The sequence below is a fragment of the Scyliorhinus torazame genome, chromosome 15 (genome assembly GCF_047496885.1).
Source record: "Scyliorhinus torazame isolate Kashiwa2021f chromosome 15, sScyTor2.1, whole genome shotgun sequence".
Lineage (NCBI taxonomy): Eukaryota > Metazoa > Chordata > Chondrichthyes > Carcharhiniformes > Scyliorhinidae > Scyliorhinus > Scyliorhinus torazame.
Genome location: NC_092721.1, coordinates 126,630,000 through 126,656,268, shown reverse-complemented (window position 1 = coordinate 126,656,268; position 26,269 = coordinate 126,630,000). Strand labels below are relative to the sequence as shown.

At 46.3% G+C, this 26,269-nt stretch overlaps 1 protein-coding gene across 3 annotated transcripts in view; it reads right to left on the bottom strand.

Annotated features, from left to right (window-relative positions):
- Nucleotides 1–1,761: 1,761 nt before the first annotated feature.
- LOC140391804 (coiled-coil domain-containing protein 138-like) overlaps nt 1,762–26,269 on the bottom strand; it is a 183,847-nt gene continuing 159,339 nt past the window's right edge. For 2 of the 3 annotated variants that reach the window (XM_072476701.1, XM_072476702.1), the window contains exons 13-15: nt 23,304–23,480; nt 2,823–2,961; nt 1,762–1,965 (exon numbers count right to left, since the gene is read on the bottom strand). In XM_072476701.1, coding sequence (XP_072332802.1) covers nt 1,785–1,965; nt 2,823–2,961; nt 23,304–23,480 — 497 coding nt within the window. In that variant the 3' untranslated portion in view covers nt 1,762–1,784. The remainder of the gene's footprint in view (nt 1,966–2,822; nt 2,962–23,303; nt 23,481–26,269) is intronic. The other variant, XM_072476703.1, reaches the window with a different exon arrangement.

Sequence of the window (26,269 nt, the reverse complement as noted above, 5' to 3'; positions counted from 1 at the left end):
TTGGTAGGTTTCTGGTACAGTTGGTTTATCGAACCAGGTGACACACTGATTCCAAGAGAGGGAGAGAGAGACTTTCTACTGATAACCTTTTGACACCACCCGTGTCACTTGCAATCTCTCTCTAATGGCTGGCTGCCTTTCTTTGAAATTCTTCATCCATTGTGTATTTCTAAGACGTTTTGGGTGGGTCTGTCTGTGGCAGCTATTGTTTCGATAACTAGTACTTTACAATTTTAATGTCTCCTCCGGAGATAGTTGAGTTTTGATGGGTCTCTGGATTATAGAACACATCTCTCTCTCTTCACATTCCCAGAGGGTGATTTTTTGGTTTCTCACCTCCACCTTAGAATGCGAGCTAACATTTCTAAGCAGTTTGCTCTGTCTCAATATAAATCACAAATTTCCTGTCAGTTGAAAATTGAAAAATCATAATAAAGAGGCACAGGATCATAACAACGGAAATATTAGAAGTGGAAAAGTAGAATTAGAGGGAGGAATTAAAACATTTTTTTCAACATCAACTGTTAGGACTCTGCTCTGTAAATACTGAAATAGATATTGCAGAAATGGAAGATAACATGTAATGGCTGTAATGGCCCTCAAGCTTTACTAGCCAACTGATATCATCTGGAAACATTAGAAAATGGTCATTTTGATGAGGCATGCCTTTCTCTGTTCATGGAACTATATCATTGAATAAAGGATTAGAATCAGAAGACAGAGGGCAGGCAAGAAAATTATGATGCACAAATTTTATACAATGTTGGGAATTTAGTTGGCGCACAACAATTTACTACTTAATGTGGTAAACACATTTAACCAGTATCTTTGAAGGAATTAAATAAGAAAAGTAATTGTATTTATGGACTGCAGCAGTTTAAGAAGGTGGCTCATTATCACCTCAAGAGCAGGGCGGTACGGTGGCATAGTGGTTAGCATTGCTGCCTCATGGCACCGAGGACTCGAGTTTGATCCCAGCTCTGGGTCACTATCCATGTGGAGTTTGCACACACTCCCCTTGATTGCGTGGGTCACGCCCCCACAACCAAAAAGATATGCAGGATAGGTGAATTGGCCATGCTAAATTGTCCCTTAATTGGAAAAAAAGGAATTGGATATTCTAAATTAATTTTTAAAAAATTATGATGGGCAATGAATAGCGGCCTTGCTAGTGATGCTCATAGCCCATGAACAAATAAAATTAAAATGTGTATGTTCCCATGTCTTTCAAAATCACCTTAAAGGAAGTGCTCACAGATGAACCACCTTTTGAGCGCAGCAGCTACAATATAGGCAAATGTAGCAGCCATTCCGCATCAGCAACATCTAACAAATAATTAAATTATCCTGCTTATATTGGTTGCTAAAGAAATGCTGGCCAGTACACCAGGAGAACATCTTGCTTTTCTCCATCCTGAACAAGCAAACAGAATTCAGATTTAATGTCCCATCATTGCTCTCTGTTGGGCTTGTTCTGGAATGTCCGCCCAGATGACTTCCTGGCGAAACTCCAATCCACAATCCAACTCAGAGGTATGAATGATAACAGCTGATGTATAGGGGCTGTACCCCAATAGCTTAAAGGTAAGGTTTCCACTTTCTGAAGCAATCTAATTTTTCCAATTGATTGGATTCACTTAAAAATGTATACATTAAAACAGTATTTTGTCAAATGTAGTGAAGGATAAGGTCTGTGGATTATTGATAAATTAGACCCGGAAAATCATCAGTAATAGTTAAAATACAAAAAACAGCAGAATGTTTTAGTCTAAATGGATAAATATTTACTGATTTGAATGGCTGTTGCCCGGACTACTGGCCAAAGCAGTGAATTTAGTTATGCCTAGATTGAACAGAATGGACTGCAGGTTGATAGCCAGGAATGTATGCTCTGGATCCGTAGTCCTGTGTAGCTCTTGAATCAAGATGTGGATGGTGAACAATTCAAATAGTTTCTTATTACTCCTGTAAAGAAAGTACACATTTTATTAATTTTCTCTGTTCAATAGAATTACATTTTATAATTGAGGGTTTAGACAACAAACTTTTGGGCTGGTCCTCATTATCAGACTAAGTTTACTGCTGAAAAATCTAAGCTGACATTGATAGAAATTGGTGTTTTAAAAAGAGCGAAACTAGTTTTCTAAAGGCAAGGACAAGCAAGTTTGTTTTGCTTTTCCATTGTTTTTGGTTTATGAGGTTCATTTGACATCCGTTCTTCGACTCATAATCTGGACCAGAAGATTAATCTCAAATACTTCAATTGTTTGCCTCAGCTTCAATGCATTTGATTAAAAAAAACAAATTCTATAAAAAATGAATTGTGTGCACTTTAGGTAACATGCACATAATGTGGTTTAGTGGCATCTTAAATCAGACAAAATGTTAAATATTATAGCAAGCTTCATGTTTAAAATAATGAAAACCTTAAATAACGGGTAAAAAATTGGAAGATAAGGTGCCCAAACCCTTCCACACAAATGGGGGTCCAAGAACTAATTCATTTTTTTTCCCCAATTTAGAGTACCCAATTCTTTTTTTTTTCCAATTAAGGGCAAATTCTCCTTCCCCGCACATCTATTCGGGTTGTGGGGTGAGGCAGCAGTGTTAACCACTAAACCACCGTGCCATTCTGGAACTAATTCATTTTGTGCGAAGTAGTTTTAAATGTTAGTGCTAGATATCACAAGCACACTGAAGAATAATAAATGTTATAAATAAAATTCAAGTTAAATTATACAATATTACTCATTAATTATTTTAATTATACTTTATAGACTGGCAACATTTCAGTCAATTCAGCAAGAAGTAATGTTTCGTACTTTATTTTAGAGAGTTTCTGTAGGATGATGCTCAGTTTCTCGAGTATTTGCATCTCTAGTTTAGAGTTTCTCAGAAGCACGGAACAAGTACGGAACCAGGTCTCACTGCTGCATGCCTGGAGGAAATGCTGCAAATATCCTGTACAAAAACAAAGACGCTTACAGTGATGCAATATGTTCCTTATTTCATTCCCCCCTACTTAAATTCTTTTAGGATGCAATGATTTTGGAGTTTTTCGATTGAAAATTTCCTATTGTGTAAAACTGCAAAAGGTGTTTCTTCTTTTACCCCCCTTTAATAATAAATTAAAAGTTGACCATTTGAACTAAATCATCTGCTTCCATTAAGCGCCATGTCCTTGTTCTGTTTCTTTCATTTGTTCATGGGATGTGGTTGTCACTGGCTGGGTCAGCATTTATTGTCCATCCCTGAGGGCATTTAAGAGTCAACAAAATTGCTGTGGGTCTGGAGTCACATGCAGACCAGACCAGGTAAGGATGACAGATTTCCTTCCCTAAAGGAATTAGTGAACCAGATGTGTTTTTACAACATTTGACAATAGTTTCACAGTCATCATTAGACATTTAATTGCAGATTTTAAAACATTGAATTCAAATTCCACCATCTGTCCTGGTGGGATTCAAACCCAGCTCCCCAGAGCATTACCCTGGGTCTCTGGATTATTAGTCCAGTAACAATAGCCACTACCTCCCCTAATGATATGTAATTAAATTCTTCTGTGATTCATAAAATTAAGCATGAATTCAAAATAATTTTTAAAATGCTAATTATAATTCAATAGAAATAACTGGATGTACTGCGTGTGTTCTTATGAATATTCTGATACATCTGTAAAATATTACAAACCAGCCAGGATTGCAACATCTCTTGATAAATATTCAAGGTTATGAGCATAGGTACAAGCCAGGTAACTTTATGGTAACATTGGATACACGTAGCAGATTTGCCTAACCCAAGAAAAACAAAAGATATATCCTTGGATCTACAAGTTGACTTTATTGACATTGAAAGATGTTCTTCAAATCGATCTGATACATTTTGCACACTGCAAATGTCAACAGTTACAAGAAGAAATGGCAAAAGATTCCAAACGATAGAAACTGTGGAAAATCATCAATGAAGGATGGTCTGATTAAATTTGGCATGGCCACGAACACAGGAGATCATTTTGACCTCATCAAGACGAACTACGTATCTCGTGGGGAGTAATTTTTAAAGGCAGACAGGCCATCATACTTTGCCATGTGATATTCTTCAACAGCTTCATCACACACACATGGATAAATTGGACAAGAACACTTGCAAGAGTGACAGTCTACTGGCTGGGTATGAACAATGGCATTGAAGTTGTCATCAAGAAGTGCGAGGCATGAGTTTGGGGCAGTGGCGGAAGCATATGGGAGTGGAGGGAGCGTTGGTGTGGGCTCCAATTTGTGGCAACCACCGGTTTGTCCCAGGGAGGCTGGATGGGGGTTTTCGGAGGTGGCAGAGAGCAAGGATTGAGATGCTGGGGGATCTATTTATTGATGGGAGCTTTCCATGTTTAGAGGATTGGGAGGAGGAGTTTGAATTGCCGGGAGGGAATGGGTTTCAATATCTGCAGATTAGGGATTTTGTGCGAAGGCAGGTTTCGACCTTTCCGCTTCTACCGCCATAGGGAATACAGGACAAGGTAGTTTCTAGAACGGGGGAGGGGAAGGTTTCGGAAATCTATAAAGAACTTATGGAGTGGGAGGAAACTCGGAGAGGTGAGCTGAAGCGTAAATGGGAAGATGAGCTGGGAGGGGGAGGTAGAGGCGGGTCAGTGGGAGGATGCTCTGAGCAGAGTCAACACGTCCTCATCTTGTGCCAGGCTCAGCACCTGTGTGTGTGTGTGTGTGAGGTGTGCGGGCGGACCCGCAAACCATGTATACATGTTTTGAGCATGCCCAAAGCTTAGGGGATACTGGCAGGGATTTGCGATTGTCATGTCCACCGTGCTAAAAACGAGGGTGGAGCCGAGTCCAGAGGTGGCGATTTTTGGAGTGTCGGAAGACCCTGGAGTGCAGGGGGCAAGAGAGGCTGACGTTTTGGCCTTTGCCTCCTTGGTAGCTCGGAGACGGATAATGCTAGTGTGGAGGGACTCAAAGCCCCGAAATCAGGGGTTTGGGTTAGCGACATGGCTGGGTTTCTTGAGAAAATTAAGTTTGCCCTGAGAGGATCAACATTAGGGTTTTTTCAGAGGTGGCAGCCGTTTATCGACTCCTTCAGAGAAAACTAAACTGTCAGCAGATTCAATAAGGCGGGGGGGGGGGGGAAATTAGGCTATTTTGTGTTTAGAGTAGGCGGGAACAGTGGGAGATGGAGGGAAGGGTTACGCACTGAACTATGTTTACATTTGTATTTGTATCGTTTATTGTTAGAAAATCATAAATGCCTGAATAAAAATTTTTTTAAATGAAGTGCGAGGCACATCAAGGGCATATGGCAAGTCAGCATAAAGCACCATTTATTCAGCATAAAGTTCCTACCCTCCTTGGTCTAAAATCACACCCAAGCTGTTTCACAGCCAATGACTTCATTGTTAACTACTTTACCAAGCTCCCTATTATTCAACAATGGAACAGTACATCATGCACAACTGTCAGGGACACGAAGTGCTGTTTTCAGTTTATTTGTGTGTTTGTAGAGATCATTACTTTAAAATGATCTGCAATTTATTGGTAAGCCATTTCAGGATATATGTGAGAAGTGGAATATCGATCACACTACTTCTTTGCCTCATTACCCTAGATCTAACAGCCTGGCTGAACGAACAATTCGCTCAGAGATACCCACAATTCTCAAATGTAGACAGACCAAGAAAGATCTACACATTGCAATGTTGCATGAGAGTAGCACCTTTAAGTGCAACTATTTCATCACTGGCCACGCTCATGTTTGGCAGGCCAGCTCGTACCAATTTATCTAATCTTACCTGTTTTACTCTCTCAGAAACGAGACAGAAACTTTTTTTAAAAATATATATATTTTATTCAAAATTTTGTGGACAAACATAACAGCACATAGTTTTTCATTGAACAACAACAAAGCAATATAAATAACCGTGGCCAATTTTAAACAAATAAATAAATAATATATAAACAAAAACAAAACTGAGTGGCAACTGCCTTGTCAAAAATAGTTACTCTCCAAAGATACAATCCAACAATCCAATATACATTACCTATAACAAGTGTCTATACATATACAATGACATCCCTGAGAGTCCGTCCGGTTCCTCCCCCCCCACCCCCCCCGGGTTGCTGCTGTTGTCTTCTTCTTTTCCATTCCCTCTATCTTTCTGTGAGGTAGTCGACGAACGGTTGCCACCGCCTGGTGAACCCTCGAGCCGAACCCCTTAATACGAACTTGATCCGTTCTAACTTTATAAACCCTGCCATGTCGTTTAGCCAGGTCTCCACACCCGGGGGTTTGGCTTCCTTCCACATTAACAATATCCTGCGCCGGGCTACTAGGGACGCAAAGGCCAAAACATCAGCCTCACTCGCCTCCTGCACTCCCGGCTCTTCTGCAACCCCGAATATAGCCAACCCCCAGCTTGGTTCGACCCGGACCCCCACCACCTTCGAAAGCACCTTTGCCACCCCCACCCAGAACCCCTGTAGTGCCGGGCATGACCAGAACATGTGGATGTGATTCGCTGGGCTTCTCGAGCATCCACCACACCTATCCTCTACCCCAAAAAATGTACTGAGCCGTGCTCCAGTCATATGCGCCCTGTGTAGAACCTTGAATTGTAGCAGGCTTAGCCTGGCACACGAGGACGATGAGTTTACCCTACGTAGGGCGTCAGCCCACAGCCCCTCCTCAATCTCCTCCCCCAGCTCTTCTTCCCATTTCCCCTTCAGCTCATCCACCATGATCTCCCCCTCATCTCCCTATATATGTCCGACACCTTACCATCCCCCACCCATGTCTCTGAGATCACTCTATCCTGCACCTCCTGCGTCGGGAGCTGCGGGAATTCCCTCACCTGTTGCCTCGCGAAAGCCCTCAGTTGCATATACCAAAATGCATTCCCTTGGGGCAACTCATATTTTTCCGTCAGCGCACCCAGACTCGCAAACGTCCCATCTACGAACAGATCTCTCAATTGTACTACCCCAGCTCTTTGCCATGCTCCAAATTCCCCATCCATTCTCCCCGGAACAAACCTATGGTTATTTCTTATCGGGGACCGCACCGAGGCTCCCGTCTTTCCCCTATGCCGTCTCCACTGCCCCCAAATTTTCAATGTAGCCAACACCACCGGGCTTGTGGTGTATTTCTTCGGTGAGAACGGCAACGGTGCCGTCACCATTGCTTGTAGGCTAGTCCCCCCTGCAGGACGCCCTCTCCAATCTCTTCCACGCTGCTCCCTCCCCTTCTCCCATCCACTTACACACCATTGAAACATTGGCGGCCCAGTAATAGTCGTTTAGGCTCGGTAGTGCCAACCCCCCCCTGTCCCTACTACGCTGCAAAAATCCCCTCCTCACTCTCGGGGTCTTCCAGGCCCACACAAAACTCATAATACTCTTCTCGATTCTCTTGAAAAAAGCCTTCGTGACCACCACCGGGAGGCACTGAAACACAAAAAGGAATCTCGGGAGGACCACCATTTTAACCGCCTGCACCCTACCTGCCAGTGACAGGGACACCATGTCCCATCTCTTAAAGTCCTCCTCCATCTGTTCCACCAACCGCGTTAAATTAAGCCTGTGTAATGTACCCCAATTCTTGGCTATCTGGATCCCCAAGTACCGGAAGTCCCTTGTTACCTTCCTCAACGGTAAATCCTCTATTTCCCTGCTCTGCTCCCCTGGATGCACCACGAACAACTCACTTTTCCCCATGTTCAATTTATACCCTGAAAAATCCCCAAACGCCCCAAGTATCCGCATTATCTCTGGCATCCCCTCCTCCGGGTCCGCCACATACAACAACAAATCATCCGCATACAGAGATACCCGGTGTTCTTCTCCTCCCCCGAGTACTCCCCTCCACTTCCTGGAACCCCTCAATGCTATGGCCAGGGGCTCAATCGCCAATGAACACAATAACGGGGACAGAGGACATCCCTACCTCGTCCCTCCATGGAGCCGAAAATAATCAGACCCCCGTCCATTCGTGACCACGCTCGCCATCGGAGCCCCATACAGCAACTGTACCCATCTGATATACCCATCTCCAAAGCCAAATCTCCTCAGAACCTCCCACAAATAATCCCACTCCACTCTATCAAATGCTTTCTCGGCACCATCGACACCACTATCTCCGCTTCCCCCTCTGGTGGGGGCATCATCATTACCCCTAGCAGCCTCCGCATATTTGTGTTCAGCTGTCTCCCCTTCACAAACTCAGTTTGGTCCTCATGAACCACCCCCAGGACACAATCCTCTATCCTCGTTGCCACTACCTTGGCCAGAATCTTAGCATCCACATTCAGGAGGGAAATGGGCCTATAGGACCCGCATTGCAGCGGGTCTTTTTCCTTCTTTAGGAGTGATATCGTTGCCTCTGACATAGTCGGGGGCAGCTGCCCCCTTTCCCTAGTCTCATTAAAGGTTCTCATCAGTAGCGGGGCCAGCAAGTCCATATATTTCCTATAGAATTCCACTGGGAATCCGTCTGGTCCCGGGGCCTTCCCCGCCTGCATGCTTCCAATCCCTTTCACTACTTCCTCCATCTCAATCTGTGCTTCCAGTCCCGCCCTCTCCTGCTCCTCCACCTTAGGAAATTCCAGCTGATCCAGAAAGCACATCATTCTCTCCTTCCCTTCCGGGGGCTGAGCTTCATATAATCTTTCATAAAATGCCTTGACCACTCCATTCACTCTCTCCGCTGCCCGCTCCATCTCTCCCTCCTCATCTCTCACCCCCCTATCTCTCTCGCTGCTCCCCTTTTCCTCAGTTGGTGGGCCAGCAACCTGCTCGCCTTCTCCCCATATTCGTACTGTACACCCTGTGCATTCCTCCATTGTGCCTCTGCATTACCCGTAGTCAACAAGTCAAATTCTACATGTAGCCTTTGCCTTTCCCTGTACAGTCCCTCCTCCGGTGCCTCCGCATATTGTCTGTCCACCCTCAAAAGTTCTTTCAACAACCGCTCCCTTTCCCTACCCTCCTGCTTTCCTTTATGTGCCCTGATAGATATCAGCTCCCCTCTAACCACAGCCTTCAACGCCTCCCAGACCACTCCCACCTGAACCTCCCCATTGTCATTGATTTCCAAGTACCTTTCAATACACCCCCTCACCCTTAAACACACCCCCTCATCTGCCAATAATCCCATGTCCATTCTCCAGGGTGGGTGCTGTTCTTTTTCCTCCCCTAGTCTCCAGGTCCACCCAATGTGGAGCGTGGTCCGAAATAGCTATAGCCGTGTACTCCGTCCCCGTCACCTTCGGGATCAGTGCCCTTCCCAAAACAAAAAAGTCTATCCGTGAATAGACTTTGTGGACATAGGAGAAAAACAAAAACTCCTTACTCCTAGGTCTACTAAATCTCCAGGGGTCTACTCCTCCCATCTGCTCCATAAAGTCCTTGAGCACCCTAGCTGCAGCCGGCCTCCTTCCGGTCCTGGACCTCGATCTGTCCAGCCCTGGCTCCAGCACTGTATTAAAATCTCCACCCATTACCAACTTTCCCGCCTCTAGGTCCGGGATGCGTCCCAACATACGCCTCATAAAATTGGCATCATCCCAGTTCGGGGCATATACGTTCACTAAAACCACCGCCTCCCCTTGCAATCTGCCACTCAACATCACGTATCTGCCCCCACTATCCGCCACTATGGTCTTTGCCTCAAACATTACCCGCTTCCCCACTAATATAGCCACCCCCCTGTTTTTTGCATTTGGCCCCGAATGAAACACCTGCCCCACCCATCCTTTGCGAAGTCTGACCTGGTCTATCAGTTTCAGATGCGTCTCCTGCAGCATAACCACATCTGCCTTAAGTTTTTTTAAGGTGTGCGAGTACCCGTGCCCTCTTAATCGGCCCGTTCAGCCCTCTCACATTCCACGTGATGAGCCGGGTTGGGGGGCTCTTTACCCCCCCCCCCCCCCCTTGTCGACTAGCCATCTCCTTTTTCAATCCAGATCCTCTCCCGGTTCCCACGTAGCCATATCTCCCCCCAACGGCGCCATCCCGCCCCGACCCCGACCACCCCACCCCATACCAGCTCCCCCTTCTCCCCAGCAGCAGCAACCCAGTTAACCCACCCCCCCACTAGATCCCTTTCTAGCGTAATTGCACCCCCCATGTTGCTCCCAGAAGTCAGCAAACTCTGGCCGACCTCGGCTTCCCCCCGTGACCTCGGCCCCCACTGTGCGAGGCCCCCTCCTTCCTGCTTCCCTGTTCCCGCCATGATTACCATAGCGCAGGAACAAAGCCCATTTGGTCCCGCCCCCAATGGCCGGCTCCCCCAGCTCCCCATCCTCCCTCCCCCCCGACATGGGGAAGAGAGAAAAGTTACAGGGTCGCAGGATTAACTTGGGAAATCATCTCTTCCCCCATTTCCCCCCCCTTCACCCCACGTAATCACCCCACCACTTTGTCCCAAACGTTCTTTTTCTAGCCCGCTTATTCCAGCTTCTCCTCGACAATAAATGTCCACGCCTCTTCTGCCGTTTCAAAGTAGTGGTGTTTCCCTTGATGTGTGACCCACAGTCTTGCCGGCTGCAGCATTCCAAATTTAACCTTCCTTTTGTGCAGCATCGCCTTGGCCCGATTAAAGCTTGCCCTCCTTCTCGCCACCTCCGCACTCCAATCTTGATATACGCGGATCACCGCGTTCTCCCACCTACTGCTCCGGGTTTTCTTCGTCCATCTGAGGGCCATCTCTCTGTCCTTATATCGGAGAAATCTCACCACTATGGCTCGAGGAATTTCTCCAGCCCTCGGTCTTCGCGCCATAACTCGATAAGCTCCCTCCACCTCCAACGGGCCCGTCGGGGCCTCCGATCCCATTAACGAGTGAAGCATCGTGCTCACATATGCCCCGACGTCTGCCCCTTCTGGAAGACCAAGAATCCTTAAATTCTTCCTCCTTGCATCATTCTCCAGCACCTCCAGCCTTTCCACACACCTTTTGTGTTGTGCCTCGTGCATCTCTGTCTTCACCACCAGGCCCTGTATTTCGTCCTCATTCTCAGCAGCCTTTGCCTTCACGACCCGAAGCTCCTGCTCCTGGGTCTTTTGCTCCTCCTTTAGTCCTTCAATCGCCTGTAATATCGGGGCCAACAGCTCCTTCTTCATCTCCTTTTTAAGTTCTTCCACGCAGCGCCGCAGGAACTCTTGTTGGTCAGGGCCCCATATTAAACTGCCACCTTCCGACGCCATCTTGTTTTGTGCTTGCCTTCCTGGCCGCTGCTCTAGAGGATCCACCGCAATCCGGCCACTTTCCTCTCCTTTTTCCATCCGTGTCCAGGGGGGATTCCCTTCTGGTTTACCGCACAGTGTTTTTAGCCGTTAAAATTGCCGTTGGGGCTCCTATTAAGAGCCCAAAAGTCCGTTCCACCGGGAGCTGCCGAAACGTGCGACTTAGCTGGTCATCGCCGCACCCGGAAGTCAGAAACTTTTAAAACTACAAGAGATGAAGACCAATGTGAATGATAAAAATGTGAGTGCAAAATTGCTACGTTTACAGTTGGGATAACAAGTCCGCATCCATGACATCACAAAAGGTATGTGGCAATTACTTGTGCAGAACTAAGGCTTTAAGAGGTCATTACACACAAAGGAGCAACAATGAAGCAAACTGAGGATGAATCAGATCCATTCCAGCTCTTCAGCCACTGTGTAGCCCTATTGCATTGAGGGCTAGATCCCAAATGCAACCAGGAACAACTCCAAGAATAACAACTCCACAGACTACTGTGGCCTTAAAGAAGCCTTCAGACAAGGTTACCATAACAAGATCTGGGTATACCATCAGATTGCCTCTATGCTTTAGAGACTCCTAGATTCATCTGTTCTGTACACCTATGTTTAGATAACTAAACATGAGCATATATTACATACAGTTATACTTCTTTGTAAGGGTGGGGAAAGTATCTTTAAAAAGAAGGGGGATGTTGTATTGTGCTTTTAAGGGATAGCACCATGCCATCACTAGAGAAGTGTGTCATGTGATACAGTCTCAGTTTCACCTTGGTCGGTGAATATAACACAGAGCACACAAGTTCAGCTGCTGATGTTTTCAAGCTTTCTATCCACGTATACATGTTATCATGAGCCTAGTCTCAATAAATGAACCACAATCTGTTTACTCAATCCCTAATGAGTGATTGCTGTTTTTATATAATTATAAACATATTAATGTGTGTGGCTTGAGGGGAACATGCGTTGGCTATCCTTGTCCTTCTAGATGGCAGGCGTCATGGAAGATGCTGTCGAAAAATCTTTGGTGAACTGCTGCAGTGTATTTTGTGGATGGTACAAAAACAGAAAATGCTGGAAATCTCAGCAGGTCTGACAGGATCTGTGGAAAGAGAAAACAGAACTAACGTTTTGAGTCTGGATGACTCTTCGTCAAAGCGAGATGGTACACTCTGCTGGCACTGTACATAGGTGGTAGAGGGAGTGAATATTTGTGGAACGGGCTGCTTCGTCCTGGATAGTGTTGAGCTTTTTGAGTGATGCTGTATCTTTATTCAACTAAACAAGTTGAAAGTATTTCATCACAATCTTGGCTTATGCCTTGCAGATGGCCAAAAGGTTTTGGGGAGCCAGGAGGTACACATCACAGAATTCAGAGCCTCTGACTTGCTCTTGTATCCACATTTATATGGCTGATCCAATTTGGTTTCTAGTCAATGGTAATCCCCAGGATGTTGATAGCGGTTGATTCAGTGATAACAATGCCATTGATTGTCAAGGGGAGGTGGTTGGATTCTCTCTCGTTGGAGATGGTCATTGCCTGGAAGTGCGTGGCACGAATGTTACTCGCCACTTATCAGTCCAAACCAGAACGTTGTCTATGTCTTGTTACATATGGACAGGGATTGCTTTAGTATATGAGGAGTCATGGGACTGAATATTGGGCAAAAATACACATTTCTGACTTTGATGAAGCAGCTGAAGATGTTTGGTCGGAGTTGATCGTAATAGAATCATGGAATCCCTACAGCTTAGGAGGCGGCCATTCGGCCCATCAAGTTTGCACCGACCCTGTGAAAGAGCACCTTACCCAAGCCCACTCCCCTGTCCTATCCCTGTAACCCCATCTAACCTATGGACACTAAGGGGCATGTAGGCCAGCATGCCTCAGGATATTAATGTACTCATTCATGTTTTGAAACCAACAATATGCTCCTGAATGCTAAAGTGTTAAGCAGTAAAAGGTATCTTTTCAGAATGGCTCAATCTGGACTGCAGTCCAATGCCATGGAGTAGAAGTTGGCACTCCTCATCCTTTTAAGAATGTCTTATAATGATATGCCTGTAGGCAACATCATAGATGGATCATGTTCGACCTCCAACCAGCAGGTGGCGGCGCAGGCACACCATGTGGTCTCAAGACCATGGTCATGTGACCAGGGACTCTCATATAAGTGGAGACACATCCGACCATCACCAGATGGTTGTAGGAGATGGTAGTAAGACATACAGGTGAACAGTCGTGCTAGGCGTAGTTCCAGAGGAGTACAACAAAACTCCATAACTGGCTCTGTAACAGATCGCTGTCTTACCACATGTGATTCAATAAAGATCCTGGTTTGGACAAGTCGAAGTGTTTGGTGGAGTCCTTTGAAAAGCATAGAAGACCAAACACTATGGGGCTGGTTTAGCTCAGTGGGCTAGACAGCTGGTTTGTGATGCAGAACAAAGCCAGCAGCGAGGATTTAATTCCCGTACCAGCTGAGAATTCTGTATTCTCCCTCTCTGTAACCGAACAGGCGCCGGAATGTGGCGACTAGGGGATTTTCACAGTAACTTCATTGCAGTGTTAATGTAAGCCTACTTGTGACAATAAAAGAGTATTATTATGTCTTACAGCACTTTCTTCACTGATAATTTGGGTCCGTCATGCTGGTTTGCTTTTCTGTAGTAATGATTCATCACCTCCTTGGAAAGAATGTATTGCAAATGTTCCTTCACTACTTTGTGGAGCTTTCCAAAGCAACTCCACCAAATTCAGGAAGATCCTGTTCTTCGCCTTGAAAAGCCTGCCAGAAGAGCTTAGAAAGGCATGTTATATTTTCATAAGCCTGTATAAAATGTGAGCAATATCCGTGAAACCGTAAAATTACAAGAGGATTTGAATAGATTAAGTGAATGGGCAAATTAGGGCAAATGGATTTCAATGTAGGCAAATGTGAGACTGTACACTTTAGGCCTAAAAAGAATTGAACAGTGTAATGTCTAAATGGTGAAAAGCTAGATACAATGGAGGTCCAAATAGATTTGAGTTTCATGCACCTGGGTTACTGAGAGCTATTCTGGGTACACCTCAGAAAGGCCTTGATGGCAGTGCCAGGCAGGTTTACCAGAATGATACCTGAATTCCAAAGGTTAAATTTTGAGAAGAATAGGCTTATGTTCTCTGGAATTTAAATGGTTATCTGATGATTTAATTGAAGCTTTAAAGAAATTAAAGGGGCCATATGATACAGACTTAAAACGTTAACTCTGTTTCGCTCTCCACAGATGCTGCCAGATCCGCAGGGTTTTTCCAAATTTTTTTGTTTTCATTTCAGATTTCAAGCATCCGCAGTACTTTGCTTTTTTTTAATGTTGTCATGGAGATCGGTGCAGCTGAAGAAAGTTCTGGGGTTTTAATTCATCTGTGTGATTGCCAGGGGAAATAAGTGTTCTGAAGCTGGGGAAACTGCTATATCGAAAAGTCGTCACTGTTAAGCGGAGAGTCTGGAGCCTGTTGTGGAAAAAGCAAAGATGATGTGAAATTACCAGATGGCGGAAGAGGGAGCCATCAGAAGGGAAAGAACACTAGTCAACCTCGAGCCAGCTTTTCATCTGCGCCAGTTGCGGAAGGAACTGCCACTCAAGAATCGGCCTTTGCAGCCATAAAAGATGATATTCAGTTCAGAAGTGGCACACAGCCTGGTCAGAATACATTGAGGCAGATAGACGCCATATATCTACTTTCGTCAAAAGCCCTGGAGACAACCTGTCCTGCCACTTATAAAGATTTTTGTGTGTGAATTCCACAGGGCTCTGTTCCTGCCGCCCCTTTAAAATTATACCACTTTGCTTTCATTGACTCGCCTCATCGTTCATTATGCCCTTTAGGGAAGGAAATCTGCCATCCTTACCTGGTCTGGCCTATATGTGGCTCCAGACCCACAGCAATATGATTGACTCTTAACTGTCCCCTCGAGGGCAATTAGGGACAGACAATAAATGCTGCACAGCTCTGATGCCCTCGCACCATGAATAAACAATTTTAAAAAATAACAAGACTATTTTACTGCCTGATAGTGGTAGAAATTGAACGAGAACCATAGACCATAATCCAAGAACAACCCGGAACTCGAGTCCAGGGATGACACAGATTTCCCATCACAGCCGTCTCCACACTCACCTCAGTTGGGCATGTTAGTGAAGAGGCTCCTGGGGCGCACCACACACATGCGGTATAGCAGGTGGAGATAGAAACTCCGGAGAGAGAGGACGGAAGGCGGGTTGACCCCAGGGACAAGCTGCCATCCAGACAGGTTTTGGAAATGATGGTCCCATTTTTATGATTCAGTCGCAGAGCCAGAGACTGTGTGAGGGATTGTCGGCAAGCATCCAGCACCTGCAGGTTCAGTTGAAGGAGTCCAACCACATGCAGGACAGGAGGTGGTGCTGGCCATGCGTGCCGCCCAGGCCAATACTGCACAGGTGGCGTCCGCGGTGAAAGCCTTGAGGGCGAGGGTTTCAACCATGGATCATCATGTCCAAAGCCTGGGGCAATTTGTGCAGGCGGGTGTCGAGACGCAGGACAGGATTGCCCTCTCACAGGCAGCCATGTGCCAGGGTCACCTGGACATTGTAGCAGAGCACATGAATGTGGCCCGGTAACAGTGAGCCATGGCTGAAAGCATCGGCAGCATGGCACAGGCGCTGGCCAACATGGCACAGATTCAGAAAGAGGGAGATGGTGCAGTCACTGATTGATGGGGCACCCACCCAGAAGGTGGTGGCACAGTCGCAGTGTGATGTGGCACAGTCCCAGACGGAGGTGATCCACTCCGTGTACCATGGCGACAAGCGTGCAGACCCTGGTCGAGACGACAGTGGGCCTCCAGGACTGGCAGCGCTAGGTGGTGGGGGAGCCTCAGGGGTTAGCTTCACTTGCACACTCTGGAGTAGCCCATGGGCCATCGGGTCCCCCCAGGGAGGAGGAGGTGATGCGCCCATGCCGGTGGCTCCCCCCCTCCCACCCCCATTCCTGTCCCAGGGGCATCACATGAGCAGCAGGCCAAACAGGGCAGCATCACGCCACCTGAGCAGCAGCCAGGCCGATCCAGGCCTGGTCGCTCCAGAAGACGGCCGCCACAGGGGACCCAGGTCGCAGGACGCAAATCACAGCAGGCCGCCTCCACTCCTGATGTACCGTTTGAGGATCAACCTCGGCGAAGTGTTACGGCCTGTAATGCCCAGTTAAGTTGGCACGGGTGCAGGGCACAGTTTAGTGATAGGGATTAGGGCACAAATGTACATATATATGTTTCCACATTAAACTCCTGTGCACAACGTTACTATCTGCCTCGGTGCTCTGTCAGGAGGGTGGGCTGGTCTGCGGGGGGGGGGGGTTGGGGAATGGGCAAATGTTGGGGGTTGGCTTGGCCCAGGATAGCACAGCGGTTAGCACTGTTTGATTCCCAGCTTGGGTCACTGTTTATGCGGAGTCTGCATGTTTTCCCAGTGTCAGCGTGGGTTTTGTCTGGGTGCTCCAAATTCTGAAAGATGTCCTTGTTAGGTGAATTGGACATTCTGAATTCTCCGTGTGTGTACCCGGACAGGTGTCAGAGTGTGCCTATTGGGGGATTTTCACAGTAACTTCATTACAGTGTTAATGTAGGCCTACCTGTGACACTAATAAAGAATATTACTAATTTTATTAACAAGTGCTCGCCCCGCAAACCTCCAGCACTCCAGGGATTCGATGGGACCACACTCGCAAGCAGAGTCACCTAGGTGGACGGTGGCAAGTGCTACCATGGGCAGGACTCAGATGTTGCCATATGGTGAGGATCACCAGAGTTCATTGCAGAGTTCTGCCCATCCTCCCCCTCGCCCGCATCCTCTTCGTCAGATGAGGACTGACCTTCATTCTCCTCCTCTAGCACGTCGCCCCTCTGCTGCGCAATGTTGTGGGGGACACAGCGGGCCACCATAATGTGGGCGACCCTCCCAGCACGATACTAGAAGCCCTCCCTGAGTGGTCCAGGCACCTGAACGGCATCTTCAGGATGCCGAAGCACCGCTCGATCATGCCCCTGGTCCGAGTATGGCATTGTTGTAGCAGATCTCTGCCTCGGTCTGTGGCCTCTGGATAGACATCATCAGTCACAATCGCAGCAGATAACCCTTGTTGCCCAGGAGCCAACCCTCCCCCAGCCGGGGGAAGGCCTCGAAGTAGCCAAGAACCGTTGAGTGTGCCAGGATGAAGGCATTGTGCACATTGCCTGGGTATGAGGTGCAGATGCGTACGATTGTCACACACCAGCTGCACATTCATCAAGAACCCCTTTCGGTTTGTGAAGTGTGGCCTGTCATCTGCAGGTGCTGGTAGGACAGCATGCATCCCATCGATCACCCCATGATCCGGCAGTATTTGGACTGTTCCCTTGCTTAGCCAGAGTTTTCGACGGTTTGCCTGGTCCGGCAGGTCCTCAAATGACCTGACGCTTCTGATGCACGCAAAGGCCTCGTGCAGCGCTTTCTTTGCACCTCTTCCTTGTCCTATTGGACGGCTCGCTCTTCCATCTTCACCGGGTGCCTCCTGATCCTCTGGTGCAGGCTCCGCTGGTGCAGCTTCCTCCTCCTTGAGCAGCTCCAGCTCGTTCAACCTCAGTGCATTCCCCAGGGCTGTAGAAACTAGGGGGAAGGCCACATTACAGGTTGCGTTCCAATGTCCATTGTCTGCAGGGGTTGAAAGGCCAACATGTTAGCATGATGCGTTCCCATGTGCCCAACCAGGTTAGCCGGGCTACATTGTGGCCCTGGTTGGCACAGAGGACACTGTCCCCACTTGTACCCCTCCCCCATCCCACTGGCCCCATTGGTGCCCTGCCCCGTGGGGACCTCTGGCCCTGGCGCCCAATCCTGCTGCCAAAGGTATGGATGTCTGGAGCTGCCCTTGCCAGCAGTATGCTCCGCAGCCCGTGTCTGTGGCCCCCTGTAGGGGCTGATGTGGCCAGGCCACGTTAATGCCCTGGCGGCTGGTGCAGGGGGGGCGGAGGCTGTGATAAGGGCACCCATACTGACCGCGGCACTCTGGTCAGTGGGGTGCGCAGCAAGATGGCTGCCTTGCAGGCGAGGGCAATAACGGTCCATGCATGGATACCACCAGTCCAATGGAGGTTGGGGGGGGGGGGGGTTCACCCAGGCCCCATGGCCCATTCCCCCACCCCAGCCCAGCCAGTGTTAGGACCGGCAGACCACAGTCGCGCCTTTCCGTATCCGATCTCCTCTCCCTCATCAGTCACGGCACCTGTTTCTGATTTTTAAAAGCACAAGTGAACCTTGCTGCTGGGAATTCCCCCCCAGTGGAGGTGGAGAATCGCGGTGGCCCCGGAGAATACTGGGTCAGGCCTGCTAATGATATGTAAACGGCGTTTATTGTACACGTGGAGTAGAATGCATTGACGCGGGGAAAATGAGAACCTGCTGTTCACCATGATTTCGGTGTCAAAACCGATTCTCCACCCAATTGCCTTTCCCGATTTCAGCGTTGGCCGGTAGAGAATCCCGCCCCATATATCTTGGTATCTACACAGCATAACTGAATAAAGAATTACATTATTTTCCTATCAATTCAGTAGCATTCCCGTGTATACGTTTACTCAACAGAAGAGCAAATTAATTTCTGCCTGTCATTTTGAGACTGAGTGCAACAGTTAACTCCATCCATTATATTTGCAGCAGACTTTAAAAATGGTATTTAAAATCATGGGTTCAAATCTAAATCATTAGATAAGGAATTATCAATAGTGCATATACATTGCTGATTAAGAAAGCAACATTTACAAAAAGAATTAAGCTTTATTAAACCATCATATATTTACTATAAAGGAAACCTACTAATTCAATTTTTAAAAAAAGATTGGTAAGAACATTGTTCTTGTGTTTTTGTACCAAAGGCTGAACTGCCAAAGGTGACTACACTCACCTTTCTAGAAATCATGTTGCCAGATTTGTAAATTATAAGGATCCTATTCTGAGGAACATATAGGAAACAAGTAAAAATGTGCCAATAAGACTGATTCACTTGGAGTTCTTGGCTTATTAATCATAGAATTTACAGTGCAGAAAAGCCCCCAGTCACCACATTCCGGCGCCTGTTCGGGGAGGCTGGTACGGGAATTGAACCCGCGCTGCTGGCCTTCATAGAATTTACAGTGCAGAAGGAGGCCATTCGGCCCATCGAGTCTGCACTGGCTCTCTGAAAGAGCATCCTACCCAACTGCACACCTCCACCCTATCCCCATAACCGAATAACCCCACCCAACACCAAGGGCAATTTTGAACACTAAGGGCAATTTAGCATGGCCAACCCACCTAACCTGCACATCAAAGAACAAAGAACAAAGAAATGTACGGCACAGGAGCAGGCCCTTCGGCCCTCCAAGCCCGTGCCGGCCATGCTTCCCGACTAAACTACAATCTTCTACACTTCCTGGGTCCGTATCCCTCTATTCCCATCCTATTCATGTATTTGTCAAGATGCCCCTTAAATGTCACTATTGTCCCTGCTTCCACCACCTCCTCTGGTAGCGAGTTCCAGGCACACACTACCCTCTGCGTAAAAAACTTGCCTCGTACATCAACCCAAACCTTGCCCCTCTCACCTTAAACCTATGCCCCCTAGTAATTGACCCCTCGACCCCGGGGAAAAGCCTCTGACTATCCACTCTGTCTATGCGCCTCATACTTTTGTAGACCTCTATCAGGTCGCCCCTCAACCTCCTTTGTTCCAGTGAGAACAAACCGAGTTTATTCAACTGCTCCTCATAGCACGGTAGCATTGTGGATAGCACAATTGCTTCACAGCTCCAGGGTCCCAGGTTCGAATCCGGCTTGGGTCACTGTCTGTGCGGAGTCTGCACATCCTCCCCGTGTGTGCGTGGGTATCCTCCGGGTGCTCCAGTTTCCTCCCACAGTCCAAAGATGTGCAGGTTAGGTGGATTGGCCATGATAAATTGCCCTTAGTGTCCAAGATTGCCCTTAGTGTTGGGTGGGGTTACTGGGATAGGGTGGAGGTGTTGACCTTGGGTCGGGTGCTCTTTCCAAGAGCCGTGGCAGACTCGATGGGCCAAATGGCCTCCTTCTGCACTGTAAATTCTATGATAGCTAATGCCCACCATACCAGGCAACATTCTGGTAACTCTCTTCTGCACCCTCTCTAAAGCCTCCACATCCTTCTGGTAGTGTGGCGACCAGAATTGAACACTATACTCCAAGTGTGGCCTAACTAAGGTTCTATACAGCTGCAACATGACTTGCCAATTCTTATACTCAATGCCCCGGCCAATGAAGGCAAGCGTGCCGTATGCCTTCTTGACTACCTTCTCCACCTGTGTTGCCCCTTTCAGTGACCTGTGGACCTTTACTCCTAGATCTCTTTGACTTTCAATACTCTTGAGGGTTCTACCATTCACTGTATATTCCCTACCTGCATTAGACCTTCAAGAATGCATTACCTCACATTTGTCCGGATAAAACTCCATCTGCCATCTCTCTGCCCAAGTCTCCACACAATCTAAATCCTGCTGTATCCTCTGACAGTCCTCATCGCTATCCGCAATTCCACCAACCTTTGTGTCGTCTGCAAACTTACTAATCAGACCAGTTACATTTTCCTCCAAATCATTTATATATACTACAAACAGCAAAGGTCCCAGCACTGATCCCTGTGGAACACCACTGGTCACAGCCCTCCAATTAGAAAAGCATCCTTCCATTGCTACTCTCTGCCTTCTATGACCTAGCCAGTTCTGTATCCATCTTGCCAGCTCACCCCTGATCCCGTGTGACTTCACCTTTTGTACTAGTCTATCATGAGGGACCTTGTCAAAGGCCTTACTGAAGTCCATATAGACAACATCCACTGCCCTACCTGCATCAATCATCTTAGTGACCTCCTCGAAAAACTCTATCAAGTTAGTGAGACACGACCTCCCCTTCACAAAACCATGCTGCCTCTCACCAATACATCCATTTGCTTCCAAATGGGAGTAGATCCTGTCTCGAAGAATCCTCTCCAGTAATTTCCCTACCACTGAAGTAAGGCTCACCGGCCTGTAGTTCCCTGGATTATCTTTGCTACCCTTCTTAAACAGAGGAACAACATTGGCTATTCTCCAGTCCTCCGGGACATCACATGAAGACAGTGAGGATCCAAAGATTTCTGTCAAGGCCTCAGCAATTTCCTCTCCAGCCTCCTTCAGTATTCTGGGGTAGATCCCATCAGGCCCTGGGGACTTATCTACCTTACTATTTTTTAAGAGACCCAACACCTCGGCTTTTTGGATCTCAATGTGACCCAGGCTATCTACACACCCTTCTCCAGACTCAACATCTACCAATTTCTTCTCTTTGGTGAATACTGATGCAAAGTATTCATTTAGTACCTCGCCCATTCCCTCTGGCTCCACACATAGATTCCCTTGCCTATCCTTCAGTGGGCCAACCCTTTCCCTGGCTACCCTCTTGCTTTTTATGTACGTGTAAGAAGCCTTGGGATTTTCCTTAACCCCATTTGCCAATGACTTTTCGTGACCCCTTCTAGCCCCCCTGACTCCTTGCTTAAGTTCCTTCCTACTTTCCTTATATTCCACACAGGCTTCGTCTGTTCCCAGCCTTTTAGCCCTGACAAATGCCTCCTTTTTCTTTTTAACGAGGCCTACAATATCTCTCGTTATCCAAGGTTCCCGAAAATTGCCATATTTATCCTTCTTCCTCACAGGAACATGCCGGTCCTGAATTTCTTTCAACTGACACTTGAAAGCCTCCCACATGTTGATTTGCCCTCAAACATCCGCCCCCAATCTATGTTCTTCAGTTCCCGCCTAATATTGTTATAATTAGCCTTCCCCCAATTTAGCACATTCATCCTAGGACCACTCTTATCCTTGTCCACCAGCACTTTAAAACTTACTGAATTGTGGTCACTGTTCCCGAAATGCTCCCCTACTGAAACATCTACCACCTGGCTGGGCTCATTCCCCAATACCAGGTCCAGTACCGCCCCTTCCCTAGTTGGACTGTCCACATATTGTTTTAAGAAGCCCTCCTGGATGCTCCTTACAAACTCCGCCCCGTCTAAGCCCCTGGCACTAAGTGAGTCCCAGTTAATATTGGGGAAGTTGAAGTCTCCCATCACCACAACCCTGTTGTTTTTACTCTTTTCCAAAATCTGTCTACCTATCTGCTCCTCTATCTCCCGCTGGCTGTTGGGAGGCCTGTAGTAAACCCCCAACATTGTGACTGCACCCTTCTTATTCCCGATCTCTACCCATATAGCCTCACTGCCCTCTGAGGTGTCCTCTCGCAGTACAGCTGTGATATTCTCCCTAACCAGTAGCGCAACTCCGCCTCCCCTTTTACATCCCCCTCTATCCCTCCTGAAACATCTAAATCCTGGAACATTTAGCTGCCAATCCTGCCCTTCCCTCAACCAGGTCTCTGTAATGGCAACAACATCATAGTTCCAAGTACTAATCCAAGCTCTAAGTTTATCTGCCTTACCCGTAATACTTCTTCCATTAAAACATATGCACTTCAGGCCACCAGACCCGCTGTGTTCAGCAACTTCTCCCTGTCTGCTCTGCCTCAGAGCCCCACTGTCCCTATTCCCTAGTTCTCCCTCAATGCTCTCACCTTCTGACCTATTGCTCCCGTGCCCACCCCCCCTGCCATACTAGTTTAAACCCTCCCGTGTGACACTAGCAAACCTCGCGGCCAGGATATTTATGCCTCTCCAGTTTAGATGCAACCCGTCCTTCTTATATAGGTCACACCTGCCCCGGAAGAGCTCCCAGTGGTCCAGATAACAGAAACCAACATCCTTGGACTGTGGGAGGAAACCGGAGCACCCGGAGGAAACCCACGCACACACGGGGAGAATGTGCAGACTCCGCACAGACAGTGACCCAGCAGGGAATCAAACTTGGGACCCTGGAGCTGTGAAGAAATTGTGCTCACCACCATGCTACCGTGCTGCCCATTCTCAGCTATAATGTAGAAAATATATATACTTACTGGATTCCATTGTCATCTGTAGAATGATGTCAACAGCACTGCATAGCAGACTTTTACTAGAAGGTTTCAAGTAACAAAGAATAATCTGCATTGCCCGGTACTCCAAGAACAAAGCTTTGCCTTCATCTGTCTTCAGATCATTCAGAAGAATGTCAAAAGCTTGAGCCAGATAATCCACTAGTAATGAGAAGTACCATTTGCATAAAAATATTACTCTTTATTTTGCTATATCAATGTGAATTTTGACATTTCCCATGACAGCTAGTCCGTGGTGTGAACAACTTTACCAGTTAGGATCTCTGATATTGATTGGGTTAGAATTTCTTGAACAGCATGAAAAGAATACAATTAACTCAGAAAGAAATGTAGTCATTATTAGGTAATCAATCACGTCAGCTGTTTGGGGTTTTCTTAAAAATTAAAACAAAGACTGCTACAGACCCACAAGCATCTTTTCAAGGCAAAAAGGGAAGAACATACTGGCGACATTAAACTACTCCAGTACCATTCTCAGTGTGATAGATTTATGCAAAACGATCTGTATTTTGGAAGCCCATTTGTTTGGATGTTCATGGTGCCATGAAGTGCAAAGACAAAAGTTTGCATTGAGTGCCAATTTCAGAAATCAAGTCATAAATGAAAGTTGCTAAAAGCAAAACTTGCCCATTAACAAAATTTTTAAAATGCACTTGGGTTGCTGTTGCATAAATCCTTGTGCGAGTGATGACAGGCCCTGCGTTAATTCTTTGCATTGCTAGAGGCTTTGTTGGCCAAAACTCCTGAAGAAACCAGCAACAATTCTAAACAATTGCCCAAAGTTTTGCCTTATTGGTAAACTGTGAGCAGACCCTACCAGTTTCCCAACAGGACTTTGAGTTAGAGTGCAAATGAAGGTGGAACCCAGATGGTTTGAATGGCACTCGAATTTTCTAATCTTCAGGTTGACTTTTAAAAAACCAAGCTGTCAATTTCATTGACAATTGTCGCAAGTGCAATCGCTGCTTCTGACCTTTGGGCAGCTCTGTGGATTTCCGGTCAACATTAAAAAAAATATTGGAAGTGACATATCGGAAGAAATTCTGGTGAATAGAGCTTTCGGCTTGGTAGTGCCGGGTTTGCTTCTGGGAAATGAAGGGGACAATACAAAAACAGAAACATTGGAAAATAGCAAGGGCAACATCATTAGGTTTACAGAAAGAACAGGAAAAGATAATAGAGATAAATTTGCTGGGCTGGAAGCCAGTAACAGTTAGCAGTATATGATTCCGGTCCAAATTAGCCAGGAAAACATTTAGCAAATAGGTCAATGGATCAGCAGTGGAAAATCTTCAAATGTGACACTTTAAGAGGATAAAATAAATATATTACTCTAGGGGATAGATCAAAGTCTGGTGTTTCACAGGGAAATTAAAAATAAGCTGAATCTTTAAAAGCAGATATATCATTGAAAGGCACTAATGATACCAAATTAAATCACAAGGAATATAGAAAGTACAGTGGAGTGATGTAAACAGATAAGAAAAGCTGAAAATAAATATGAGAAAATTCCATCAGATAAAAGGAAATAGGGCTCTTTAAGTTTATAAAAATCAAAAAAAATTTAAGGAGGGTACAGCTGCTCAGAACGAATGAGGATGTTTAATTGTGGAGGAGGAAGATGCGGCAGAAATATTAAATAAATATTTTCTAAGTTTGTTTTATAAATGATAATGCCTCAGAGTCCTCGTTTAAGATCTCCCTTAAAATCCAAATCTTTGACCAAGGACTCATTTCTCTTTTTTTGGCTAAGTGCTTGTTTCTCTTGCACTCTACAAAGTGGTTTGTTGCGTTTTTCTAAGTTAAAGACACATTGGGCGCGATCTTCTGGCCTCGTTACATTCGTGCTCAAGCGTAACGAGGCTGCTGAATAGTGGGAAGAGGCCAAAAATGGGAACCGCGCCAGGCGCCAAACAGTTTGCGATGTAACTGGTCTGCATCCGTAGGCGAATTCGGAATCTCATGTCGCGTGGCGAAAAAACAATTATCAACATCATGCTGCCCTAAAGTTTGTTTTAACATAAAAGATACCTATTGGTCAGAGTCATCACTAATTGTTTGGGGTTCTTGTCCGGGCCCTAACAAATGTTGGGTTTTGATCTGGTATCCTAACCCAATTAGGAATACAGAGCAAGGGGGCAGCACGTGTACAGTGGTTAGCATTGCTGTCTCATGGTGCTGAGGACCCGGGTTCGAATCCCGGCCCTGGGTCACTGTCCGTGTGGAGTTTGCACATTCTCCCCGTGTCTACGTCGGTTTCACCTCCACAATCCAAAGATGTGCAGGTTTGGTGGATTGGCCATGCTAAATTGCCCCTTAATTGGAAAAAAAAAATTGGGTACTCTAAATTTATTGAAAAAAATAAAACAGGAATACAGAGCAAGAGTAAAATAGTACATTTGCACAGATGTTGGATAATACACATTTAAAGTACAGCATTCAGTTTTAGGCACGCTGCTATAGAACAAGCATTAAAGTCATGAGGCATGTTCAATGTACATTCATCAGTATAATGCCAGGATGGAAATCTATAGTTATTAAGAGAGACTTGAGATACTGGGGCTATTTTCAATGGAGCACAGAAAATTAAGAGATTTAAAAGAGTTTACAAGAAAATTATGAAGAATTCATAAGAATTAATAACTTAGTTGGGGAGTCACTAATTAAAGGTCAATTTAAAACTATCACTAAAAAAGAATTAGAAGGGTCAGGAGAAATGTCTTTACCCAGCAGGTGGCTACAGCACAACACACTTTTCCCATAGGAACTGATTATGGCAGAGACCATTGTAATTTTTAAGAGGAAATGTAATATATTTTGAATTAATAAGGGGAGGGTTTGGAATTTGTTTTGGATACAATGCCGTAAGTGCCCTATTTCTACGCTGTAAACCTTTATGGTTCCAAGTGAATCTTCTTTTCTAAAATATT